This window comes from Nicotiana tomentosiformis, chromosome 1 (assembly GCF_000390325.3).
Source record: "Nicotiana tomentosiformis chromosome 1, ASM39032v3, whole genome shotgun sequence".
Lineage (NCBI taxonomy): Eukaryota > Viridiplantae > Streptophyta > Magnoliopsida > Solanales > Solanaceae > Nicotiana > Nicotiana tomentosiformis.
In genome coordinates this window covers 123522371-123534930 of record NC_090812.1, presented here as the reverse complement: position 1 = coordinate 123534930, position 12560 = coordinate 123522371, and the positions used below count along the sequence as shown (strand labels likewise).

The 12560-nt window shown below is 37.7% G+C and overlaps 1 protein-coding gene across 1 annotated transcript; it reads right to left on the bottom strand.

Annotated features, from left to right (window-relative positions):
• Nucleotides 1-7371: 7371 nt before the first annotated feature.
• LOC138909126 (uncharacterized) lies at nt 7372-10198 on the bottom strand. The gene is made up of 5 exons (XM_070200270.1): nt 9949-10198; nt 9706-9823; nt 8463-8904; nt 8164-8318; nt 7372-7804 (listed from the first exon to the last, which is right to left on the bottom strand). The coding sequence occupies exons 1-5, from the start codon at nt 10196-10198 to the stop codon at nt 7372-7374; spliced, it is 1398 nt and encodes a 465-aa protein (XP_070056371.1).
• Nucleotides 10199-12560: the final 2362 nt, after the last annotated feature.

Here is a 12560-nt window from a genome sequence, read left to right as displayed (position 1 = left end):
TTGTAGCAGATGCATTAAGTCGCCGATATATGGGTAGCTTAGCACATGTAGAGCCCGAGAAAAGACAATTAGCTAGAGAGATTCATCAATTGTCTTCGTTGGGGGTTCGGTTAGTAGATTCTGAGGATGGTGGAGTTGTACTCCAAAACACTACAAAATCATCCCTCATAGCGGAAGTCAAGGAAAGGCAGTACGAGGACCCAGAGTTGGTCGAGCTGAGAGAGCGAGTTCCGCAGCAGAAGAAGCCACTGTTAGAGCTAAAGGGAGATGGGGTTCTCAGATATAGGGGTCGTTTGTGTGTTCCAGATGTAGCAGGGCTACGAGACAGGATTATGTCAGAGGCACATTATTCATGGTATTCCATCCATCCTGGGTCGACGAAGATGTATCATGACATTAAGGATGTGTACTGGTGGAATGATATGAAGAAGAACATTGCTGAGTTTGTCGCCCAATGTACTAGTTGCCAGCAAGTGAAGGTAGAGCACCAGAAGCCTGGAGGGCTAATGCAGACTATAGAGATCCCGACATGGAAATGGGAGGCGATAAACATGGACTTTATCACGGGTTTACCTCGTTCTAATCGTAAGTTCGATTCCATATGGGTGATAGTCGATAGGCTCACGAAATCAGCTCACTTCCTACCGGTCAGATCTACATATACAGCAGAAGATTATGCAAAGTTATATATTAAGGAGATAGTGCGGCTACACGGAGTACCAGTTTCTATTATATCTGACCGTGGGGCTCAGTTTACAGCACATTTTTGGAGGTCATTTCAGAGAGGTCTAGGGACTCAGGTGAATCTCAGCACAGCTTTTCATCCACAGACTGATGGACAAGCCGAGCGCACAATTCAGACGCTCGAGGATATGTTACGAGTATGTGTGTTGGATTTTAAAAGAAGTTGGGATGAACATCTACCTCTTATCGAGTTTGCATATAATAACAGTTACCACTCCAGTATCCAGATGGCTCCGTACGAGGCTTTGTATGGGCGTAAGTGCAGATCTCCTATAGGGTGGTTTGATGTTGGAGAATCTGGGTTACATGGGCCAGACCTGGTTCAACAGGCCATAGAGAAAGTAAAGCTTATCCGGGAGCGACTGTTGACAGCTCAGAGTCGTCAGAAGTCATATTCTGACGTGCGGCGACGAGACTTAGAGTTCAGGATTAATGACTGGGTATTCTTAAAGGTATCACCTATGAAGGGCGTGATGAGGTTTGGCAAGAAAGGCAAGCTTAGCCCACGGTATATTGGGCCTTATAGGATCATTCGGAGAGTGGGCCAAGTAGCTTATGAGTTAGAGTTGCCCTCAGAATTGGAGTCTGTCCATCCGGTTTTTCACGTATCTATGCTACGGAAGTGCATTGGCGATCCTACCCGAGTGGTGCCCACGGATGATGTACAGATTACAGAGGACTTGTCATACGAGGAAATTCCAGTTGCCATCCTAGACCGACAAATCCGCAATCTACGAAATAAGGAGGTAGCTTCCGTAAAGGTTTTATGGAGGAGCAAGAATGTAGAAGAGATGACGTGGGAATCGGAGGAAGAAATGAAGTCTAAATACCCCCACCTATTTCAAACTGAAGATATGGTTCGAGATGGGACGCTACAACATAGCTCTATGTAGGCTAGCAGGTCATCAGGTAAGCTTTTATTTTTCACTTTCAATATTTATGATTTACGGTCGGTGAGGCAAATTGCTGCTATTTATAAAGATTGGCCATGTGTGGCATGCATAGTATGTTTCTGGCTACGTGCAGGTTGGTTTTAACCTAGTGTACGAAGGATACTCTGGAAAAAGTTTCCAAAGTCTCCAAGAGTAAACATTCGAGGACGAATGTTCCCAAGGGGGGAGTGATGTTACACCCTATATTTTCGTATGTAAAAATGCGTCGTAAGCAAACTAATGTAGGACAAAAAAAATGAGATAATATTTAAAAGTATATAAAGTAAGTTAATCATGTTACCTCTGAGGTTACAAATATTGAAGATCATGAACAACAAGTACAAAGAGGGTTGGACAGTTCAGAAGCTAAAGCAATTAAATAAAACAATGTTTCATCGAAAGTCGACAAGTTGGGAATGTTATAACATGTACCTTTGGGGTGAGACTAGGGTGATTAACATGATAAAGAGATTATGTTATGATTTATATTAGTCGTATTACATCCGTGTGTTATGTTTTTAAGATGAAGAGACCAACAAAGAGAGTGTTGTAAGAAACAAATGGCAAGTCTGAAGTCCCTAACATTTGTGGCTAGAAGCTTGAATTTCCAAGAGATTTTATTACTTTCTTCTGTTGGCTTTTGCCGTAAAAAAGACGAATGTTCAGTTTTTAAGGGCATATGGATCCAAAATAGATAAGGCACATACCACCAAATGAGTGGGTGATATTTGTTCTTGCTTTCATGCCATTTTGGTACTTTGGTATTTGGATATAAATGACAAACTAACAAAGAGTATTTGAACCTCCTTTTGCTATATCATTCCATGCACCCACATCAAGATAAGAATGAGAGCTAGTTTTTCACTATTAGTATTAGATACTTACTCCTCTACATTTTTTGATAACCTCTGTGCAGATATGGAAATTCTTTTAAGGTCATTTATTTAGATTGAAATTTTTTGATAGAGTTGCAATTTATGAAATGGTTAGACATCTAACAATGCGAAATTTGAAGGTGAGAACAAAACGGTAGAGAAATTTTAAGTTCCGAAAATTTTAGTACAAGCAACAGTCTCACAATTGCGGGTGCTTTTAGTATTATAAAAATTGGTTGATTCATTTATCCATCATTAAATTGAATATTAAAATTATTTTTCTCACATTAAAATAACTGAATTTTATCTACTATAAAAGTAAAATTAAAAAATTATATTTTGACGAATTAGAGTAAATAAATTTTATCCACCGTAATAATAAGATCACATAACTTCACCCGTTATAACAGTATTAAAGTCATAAGAGTTACCACTAAAATAGTAAAGTCACCTTGATAGGTAAGTTGTTTTTTATCATGAGTAAATTTTAACGATAAAGGTTAAGTTACTTTTGTTACACCCTATATTTTCGTATGTAAAAATGCGTCGTAAGCAAACTAATGTAGGATCAAAAATGAGATAATATTTAAAAGTATATAAAGTAAGTTAATCATGTTACCTATGAGGTTACAAATATTGAAGATCATGAACAACAAGTACAAAGAGGGTTGGACAGTTCAGAAGCTAAAGCAATTGAATAAAACAATGTTTCGTCGAAAGTCGACAAGTTGGGAATGTTATAACATGTACCTTTGGGGTGAGACTAGGGTGATTAACATGATAAAGAGATTATGTTATGATTTATATTAGTCGTATGACATCCGTGTGTTATGTTTTTAAGTCAAGCGAGTTGTGGAACAAAAGTCGATGAAAGTCATCACAAGTTACATTCATAAGTTTTACTGAAACTTTGGGTCAAATGTAACTGCAATTTTCTCCCAATATACTTAGAGTTATGGGGTGTTCCACCCATCAAATTAAAGATCTATGAGTCTATTTTCCAACGCATTAAACCATTTGTCAATACGACATCGGAGTAGAGAGATATGTGCATTTTTGCGATACTGCGCAAGCTGCTAGGTGACAAGTAGGTGTGTCACCTACTTGCTTAAATGAAAGCCCAAAAATGGGCCATTTCGGGTCGTCCAAAGAGGCCTTTTAAGGGCCTATTTTCTTCATATATTAGACTTAAAATAGAGCATAATAACCAGACATAAGCTCTGCAAAGAATCCTCCCAAAAATTTCCCACAAACCCTAATTGATTTTCTCTCCCTTTCAAGTTCTAATTGGAGGTAAAACCTAGAGTTTGAAGAACCAAGATAGGAGCTGAGTTATCCAACAAATAAGGTGAGTTTACTGCTCTCTTTCATCCAGTTTTTCTTCTATAAATTCATGGTAAGTCATTTTATACTTGTGAGAACTCACGGGACGGTGATCGGAAGCCGTGAGTTCGAGTTATTCACTTGTAGCGGACTGTTTTGTGGACTGTTTTGTGTTGCTGTTGGGCTGCATGTTTTACTACTATTTTGTGGAGTTTTGGAGGAGGAAGGGGGTGTAGAAACACCATATAAATGTAGGGTGATTGGCTGGTCGTTTGTCATAACATTTTCGGGTCGTTTGACACTACTACGGTGGTCGTATTGTGTATGAAGAGATTGGGGTGTGTTGGGCTGTTTTGTAGTATTTGATGGTGTATATAGGGCTGGAAAATGATGTATATATGTTGTTATTGTTCTGTTCTTGTATTGTTGGTGTTATCTTGAATTTGGAGGAAGTAAGGATTATAGGGGAGATGCTGCCCGTTTTAATACAAAATAAGTTTGTCGTTCGTTGTGCGATAGTTGTACCTTTCGTAACTTAACGATAGTATTATTATCATTCTTGTAGATTAAGGTGCGAAGAGGTGAGTTCAACTTGGTGATTGGAAAGATTGTGATAAGGTATGTTAAGGCTAAGCCCTTCCTTCATTTTGGCATGATCTCGTAGCTACATGTGTTAATAATGAGACATAAAGAGAAGTTCGTATTCATGAATTTATTCACATTATTCTAGTCTCATAAGTTACAATATTATTCCTTATCGAGACTTCATATTCAGTTTAGTTTTGTCTTTATTCAGTCAAGAGAGCAGAGGGTCTATATATATATATATATATATATATATATATATATATATATATATATATATATATATATATATATATATACAGTATTATACTATTTTTACTACCATCGAGCTATAATCGGTGGGCAGGCCCCTATTGGGCAACCTCTGATCAGATTGTAAGTTATATATACCGAGCCTACTATGGCCGAGCGCCTATGAGCGAGCCCAGGATGGCCGAGATACAGAGCCCAGTATGGCCGAGCGCCTATGAGCGAGCCTACTACGGCCGAGCATTTACACATACCGAGCCTTATAGGGCCGGACATTTATTTTACTTACTATATTGAAGGAGTTTAGTTACTATCAGCAGGTAAGTATATCTCCAGATCATCTTTGACTCCCAGTTACTTCCAGTTATTATATTATCAGTTCAGTTTTGATTTTCAGTTATGTTATTGTCTTACATACTCGGTACATTATTTCGTACTGACGTCCCTTTTTCGGGGACGCTGCATTTCATGCATGCAGGTTCAGATAGACAGACGAGTAGACCTTCTCAGTAGGTATTTCCAGAGTTTAGCCTGATCGGTAAGCTCCACATCCTTCGGAGTTATCGGGTCTAGGTTTTTGTATGCATCTTATGTATGTATTTATATATATAATATGGGTAGGTCGGGGCCTTGTTCCGATCACAATATATCTATCAGTAGAGGCTTGTAGACATATCCTGTTGGTTAGTGCAGTATGTTGGGTTTGTAGGCCTGGTATGTATATTTGATGGTTTGTCAGGTGTAGTAGCTATGACGGCCTTGTCGGCCTAGCTTTATATTGATGTTTAGTTAGCGCTAGTTTCTATTCAGTTTTATATTTTGCTTCACAAATTATCTTGCAAGGTGGCCCCATGGCCAAAGTATGACATTAAATGTTCAGAGTCCCTTAGTCGTAATTTGGTACGCCAGGTTAGGTGAGGCACTGGGTGCTTGTCTCGCTCCTAGGTTCGGGGCGTGACAACTTTTTGTTAATTCTATGGATCGAGCTATGTAAACCCTAGCTAAGGAGAAGAGAAAAGAAGAGAAGAGAAGAGAAGAAGGAAATGTGATAAAGCAGAAATGCAGAAACTGTTTCTATTAACTGAAAATGCACTGTACAAACAACCCCTAATTATAGAGCTAATTAACCGACTTTGGACACTTAACTAACTAGTGTTAAATAGACTAAACTACCCTTAGTTTGTTACACATTAAGTCACTCCTCTCATAATACTCCCCCTCAAGCTAGGTGGTGTAAACACATCAACCACACCTAGCTTGGAGCTTAAGTACTCGTGCTGGACTCTGCTCAATCCCTTTGTCAACAAATCACCATGTTGTTCTCTTGTTCCAACATACTTGGTCACAAACAGTCCTTCTAATATCTTCTCCCTTATAAAGTGACAGTCTATATCAATATGCTTTGTTCATTCATGAAATACTGGATTTGCAGCAATCTGTATTGCTGCCTTACTATCACGATGAATATTCATGCGCAACTGAACCTCAATTCCTATCTCCTTTATCAAACCTACTAGCCAAACTCCTGTATTCTGCTTCAGCAGAGCTTCTACATATTGTTGTCTGTTTCTTAGACTTCTAAGACACCAAAAAACCACCTAGCTTGATCAAGAAACCTGTGACATATCTTCTAGAATGTTGGCATGCATCCTAGTCTGCATCACAGAATGCCTCTAATGTGCTTGTATTTTTGCTGGACATCAATATGCCATGCCCAGGATGGTTCTTGACATATTTAACAACCCTTATTTCTGCCTCCATATGTGATCTTTTTGGTTGTTATAGAAACTGACTTAGCATTTGCACACTGAATGCCAAGTCAGGCCTTGTCACAGTCAGATACAACAACTTCCCTATTAACCTTTGGTAGATTCATGGATCTGACAATAGCTCATCTACAGAATTGCTTGAGGTGTCGTTCCCAGGTGATCATCATACTCCTTAGTAGTCAACTTTGAATTTACTTCTAGTGGAGTAGTTACAGGCTTTGCTGCTCCAAGGCCAAGTTCAGAGATAATCTATAAAGCATACTTTCTCTGATACATAAGAATCTCATCTGCAGATCTAGTAAACTCTATTCCTAGAAAGTATTTCAACTCTCCCAAATCTTTCATTTTGAATATCTGTTGTAGTGATGTCTTTGTCTCTTCAATTAAGTGTAGAGTGGTGCCAGTGACTAGCATGTCATCTACATACACTAGCACTATCACTGTGCATTCAGCAGTCTTCTTGATGAACAAAGAGTGATCATATTGGCTCTGAACAAAGCCAAATTGATGTAGAGCCTCTTTGAGTTTATCATTCCACTGCCTAGGGGCCTATTTAAGGCCATATAAGGATTTATGAAGCCTGTACACTGGTTGAGACTTCCCCTGACTTCTGAATCCTGGTGGCAATTGCATATAGATCTCATCAAAGAGATCACCTTGAAAAAATGCATTATACACATCCATTTGATGGATATGCCACTTCTGAGCTGCAGCTATAGATAGAACAATCCTAATTGTCACCATTTTTATCACCGGTGAAAAAGTTTCTTGATAGTCAATCCCCTCTTTTTGGTTGTACCCTTTTGCTATCAATCTAGTCTTGAATCTCGCCACCTCACCTGATGCCTTGTATGTGACCTTATATATCCACTTACAACTAATTGGAACCTTGCCTTAAGAAAGTGAAACAATGTCCCAGGTGTGATTGCTTTCTAGTGCTTCAATCTCTACTTTCATAGCATCTACCCACCTAGGATCTTGCCTGGCTTCAGCATATGTAGCATGTTCTACAATAGAGAAGAAGGCTGCAAAGTAATCTTGGTATTGAGAGGACAGGCCACTGTAGGAGACATATTTTGCAATTGCATATGGTACAGACTCATGCACATTTAGTGACACAAAGTCTTTCATCCAAATAGAAGGATTCTTTGGTCTAGAGGACTTTCTAACTTCTTCTTCTATAGCTGGTAGTTGTTGAATAGATGAAATCTGCACTTGTTCCTGATCTGAACTTTCTCCAGTTGGATGAGCTAAGACTGATTCTCCTTCACTCTCATATGCAACACCATTTTCATGAACACCCTCATTTGTATCACTGGCACATCTCCTATATCTTAGTGTGTTGACACAGCCTCATGATCACTGTTGTATCCCATATCAGAAGTAGTTGGGATCCCTACCTGTTGAGTATAATCTGTAGGAACATCTGACTGTAGAAAGATTGGCAAATATTTGTGTTTTGTCTATCTAAAAGAGAAGACAGTCTCTTTGAAAATAACATCCTTGTTAACAAAGAAAGATTGATTAGTTAAGTTCAAGAGTACATAGCCTTTCTGAGTTGCAACATATCCCATCAATATTGCTGGTATAACTCTTAACATGAACTTGTCCTTCTCTTGAATTGATTTGGCATAGCATAAGCATAATAGTACTCTTATATGTTGTAGTGAAAGATTTTTGTTGTACAGCTTTTGAAAGGGTGACACTCCATTAATAACTGAAGAACCCCAGTATTTTAGAGGTATGTGAGCTTGAAATCTCATTGCTCTAGCAACCTCTAAGATATGTCTGTGCTTCCTCTCAGCTACACCATTCTGTTGAGGGGTATATACAAAAGTTCTCTGATAAATCATCCCAAGACTGCTAAACAGATTACTGCAAGTTAAATTTACAAATTCCAATCCATTATTTGTCCTGATAGTCTTGACACTTTTGTTATGCTATGTTTTTACATAATATAGAAAGAACTTCAAGACTACACATACATATGACTTATACTTTAGCAAGAACAACCATGTCATTCTAGAGAAGTCATCCACTAAAGTTAGGAAGTATTTATTTCCATCAAATGTAGGTACTCTATAAGGAACCCATACATCTGCATGTATCAAATCAAAGCATTCTGTGCTTTTAATGCTACTGCTAGGAAAGGAAAGTCTAGTATGCTTAGCTAATGGACATATATGATAATTGTCCACAATTGTGACACAATTCTGAGTTTTAACAAGTAACAACTTCTTTAAATCTACAGAAGATACATGCCCTAGACTTCTATGCCACAAGTCAATATCCTGCTTCTCTTTAGGTTCTGTAGTATACTTGATTGTTGGTGCTATTTCTAGATTGCTCTTGTTTGTATGAGGGATCAGCATATAGAGTCCATCATGTTCCTTACCAATCTCTTTTACCCTCCCACTGTAAAAGATCCTGAAATAGGCAAAAATCAGGATAAAAAGCAACACAATATTGTAACTCTTTTGTTGCCTTGGATACTGAGAGTAGATTATATCTGAATCTTGGGACATGTAGGATATTTTTTAGTATACTTCTTGTTGATATTGGGCTAGTACCCATGTGTGTAACATAAACTACATCTCCATTTGGTAGATACACCTTCTTAGGATTACTTGGTTTGATCTCTTCTGATTTAGATAACATCTTTAAATCAGACACCATATGATTTATAGCCCCTGTATCAATGATCCATTTTGGGGATTATTACTCACTAGAAAAACACAACTAGTACTTGTAGTGTGTGTCATGTTTGCTAAGGGAGCAGTTAGAGTACTTTTGTTCAACATTTATAAAATTTGTTCATATAGCACCTTAATAAATGTACAGGCTACTGGATGTCTTCCTGATGAGCTGTCTCTTATAGTTAATGGCTGCCTCTGAATTTGTATTCCAGGCTGAGCTGAAGTCTGTATTTGTTGAGTCTGATTCTGCACCTACATGAAAGGTTGTACCTGAGTATAGAAGGTTTGATTCGGATATTCAATACAAACATTATAAGCAGCAGTTCTCCCTTTTTTCTTAGACTTGAAACCTTGTGGATAACCAATAATTTTCCAGCAATTCTCCTTGTTATGCCCCTTCTTCTTACAGAAGTCACAATAGTCACTGTAGGTTTTCTTCTATTTTGAGTAATTTCCAGGCTGTTGAGAGTTATTTGGATGGAAGTTATCAGGCTGAAAGTTAGATTGGAAACCACTATATCTAGAGGAATACAAAGCAATTGACTCATAACTTTCAGCGTGGATAGGTGATGTCAGTCCTAAATTTCCTGTTGTGGCAACTATAGACTTTTGGTTTTCATCACTCATAATCATAGAGAATGCCTGATTGACTGTAGGCAAAGGATACATCAGTAATGTCTGGCTTCTTACTTGAGCATAGGAGTCGTTCAATCCCATGAGGAATTAGTACAGTTTTATTTTTTCATAAAAGTAACATAATCTCTGGACTTCTCACAGTCACATGGAGCAAGAACTAATACTTCAAACTCATCCCAGAGGTCCTTCATCTTAGTGTAATAAACAGAAACAGATGAGGTACCTTGATATAAAGTTACAATTTTCTTGTACAAATTGAATGACCTAGATCCATCTACCTTGTCAAATTTCTCTCGCAAATCTTCCCAAACAGCCTGTGCACTGGCTCCAAACACCACTCCTCTAACAAGCTGTGGAGTTACAACATTCATCAACCATGAGAGTACCATTGCATTTCACCTCTCCCATTACTCCCATAGGTTTTCACGAAATCTTTCCTTTTTCCATGTTCCTTCTACTAGCCCTAGCTTATTTATTCCTCGCAGAGCTATCCTTATAGATCGATTCCATATAGTGTAATTGTCAGTACCTGTTAGCTGAAGTGAGATCAATTACGCTCCACACGTATCTGCATGTCCAAGGTACATTGGATGATTGTGAGGCAAATCAACTCCAAATTCCTTATTAGCTAGAGTATTTCCAATTCCTGCATCTACACTTGTGGCGGCATTAGTTGCGGTGTTGTTATCAGTATCTCCCATGACTACTCTGCTTTAAATTGATGAGGTTTTGAGTTTTTGATTAATTTGTCTGAATCTCACGAATTCATCAATGGCGATGTGAATTGATTGACGAGACCAGTGATTCCTAGCCTAGCGGTTCTGATACCATGTTAATCTATGGATCAAGCTATGTAAACCCTAGCCAAGGAGAAGAGAATAGAAGAAGGAAATGTGATGAAGCAGAAATGCAGAAACTGTTTCTGTTAACTGAAAATGCACTGTACAAACGAACCTTATTTATAGAGCTAACTAACCGACTTTGGATACTCAACTAACTAGTGTTAAATAGACTAAACTACCCTTAGTTTGTTACACATTAAGTCACTCCTCTCACAACACTTTTGAGTTACAAAAAATAATTTTGAGTCATAACTGTTATACTAAATAAGATTTAGTGATCATATACATGAAGTTAATCCTAAATTGATAGGATTTTATTATTTGTGATATTAAAAATTTTAATCTTTTTTGAAAAGGTCATTGTGACACCTATTAAAGGAGTAGTTCCCCACTCAATGACTACTTTACCATATTCTAAATTCAATAATTTTAAATCTCCTACCGCAGTTGATCTTAGACCAGATCTAGAACTATCCTCAACAGTTTGTGTACCATAAATTATGTTGTATTCATTGAAACGAAAGGTGAGTTAATACATATTCTCAAAGGTTGAAAATATCATAAATAAAAATATTACAAAAGAAGAGTCTCTTAATTACATATTTAAAAATCGAGGATTGAATTCATTATAAGATCTGTTTATCCTCTTTAGAAGACAGTTCTCATTATCTCATAATTTAACTTTCGGTTGATAATGCATGATAGTACAGAGTTCTTTGAAAACTACATTGCACGCATATGTAAGATAATAATTAATGCTAGTAGATGGAGTGAAAAATAAATAGTACAAAAGTTAATATTCAAGGAAGGTGTCCTTAGTGGAAAAAATCAAGAATTCCAGCATTAAGGGGAGTGATGTACTAAGATTTGAAAATCACTTATGCGTGCCTGAGATACTTAGTACTTTTAGGCCTGCCATGTCCTATGGCAGGCGTTAAGTGTGTAGTGACGAAACCCATAACTAAAGGCAGTCTCCCGAGACTCAAAAAATAGGCTCCGTTGATTTTTCCCAGTTATAGCGGTATTTTGTCAGAGTCTCTCATAAATATTTCATAGACATATATATTCACACTTGCAATTAGAGCCTCATAACTTTACTCTTGGGTTCAGTTAAAGGTGTTAAACGGGTCGGGCTAGCCCATTAATAATTCGGTGTGACCCGGTATAGCCCAGGGCAGCTCAATCTGGTAAGGGGTGGAACGGGTTGACTATGGTAGGGGGTTGGTCTGGACGGGGGGCGCGCTTTTTTTGGTTACCGGTGCCGCGGAACCAGGCTAGCCCGGTAAATCCTTAACAGAATTTTACTGGGTTCCATTTGGTCCAGCCCGGTAGCTGTTACCTAATCGTTTTTTTAAAAAAACAATTGACTATTGTCAATGATCAAAGTCTGTGAAGACCGTTGGCTAACGGCTTTTTTTGCAAAAAAAGGCCATTTCGACCTACCCCATTAATGAAATCGCCGTTCACCCCTAATAATTGATAAATTATTTATTTAGCCTTTTAAAAACTATAAATAGCCCCTCTCTTCTTCAATTTTTGCTCACAACTTACTCTTTTCTTCTACTCTAATTCTCTCTTGATTATTGAATTACTCTCAATTAATTATATTTTATCAATTTTATTTACGGTAGCCACTATAAAATTACAATTATCAAGTGAAGTGTGATATTATCAAATATCAATTGAAGTGTGATATTACAAATTTACAAGTGAAGTGAGTGGGCTTTCAATTTTCAAATATCAAATTTAGTGCGGCATCCCAGAGTACACTCGTTCCATCTCTAGTAGGGATGGTACTAGTAAGAGTAAAAAATAAGAGGTCGTTCTTCTACTAGCTTTACACATATTTCTGAAAGTTCACCTGAAAATATAAATATAGACTATGAGAAATTACAAGAAGATTATAGTA

Coding starts and splice junctions, on each gene's coding strand:
- LOC138909126 (XM_070200270.1), bottom strand. CDS start 10,198: ATGGTACTCTCATGGTTGATGAATGTTGTAACTCCACAGCTTGTTAGA. Junction 9,824..9,948: donor AGTTCTTGCTCCATGTGACT/GTGAGAAGTCCA, acceptor CTTTGCCTACAG/TCAATCAGGCATTCTCTATG. Junction 7,805..8,163: donor GTGTCACCCTTTCAAAAGCT/GTACAACAAAAA, acceptor ACTAAGATATAG/GAGATGTGCCAGTGATACAA.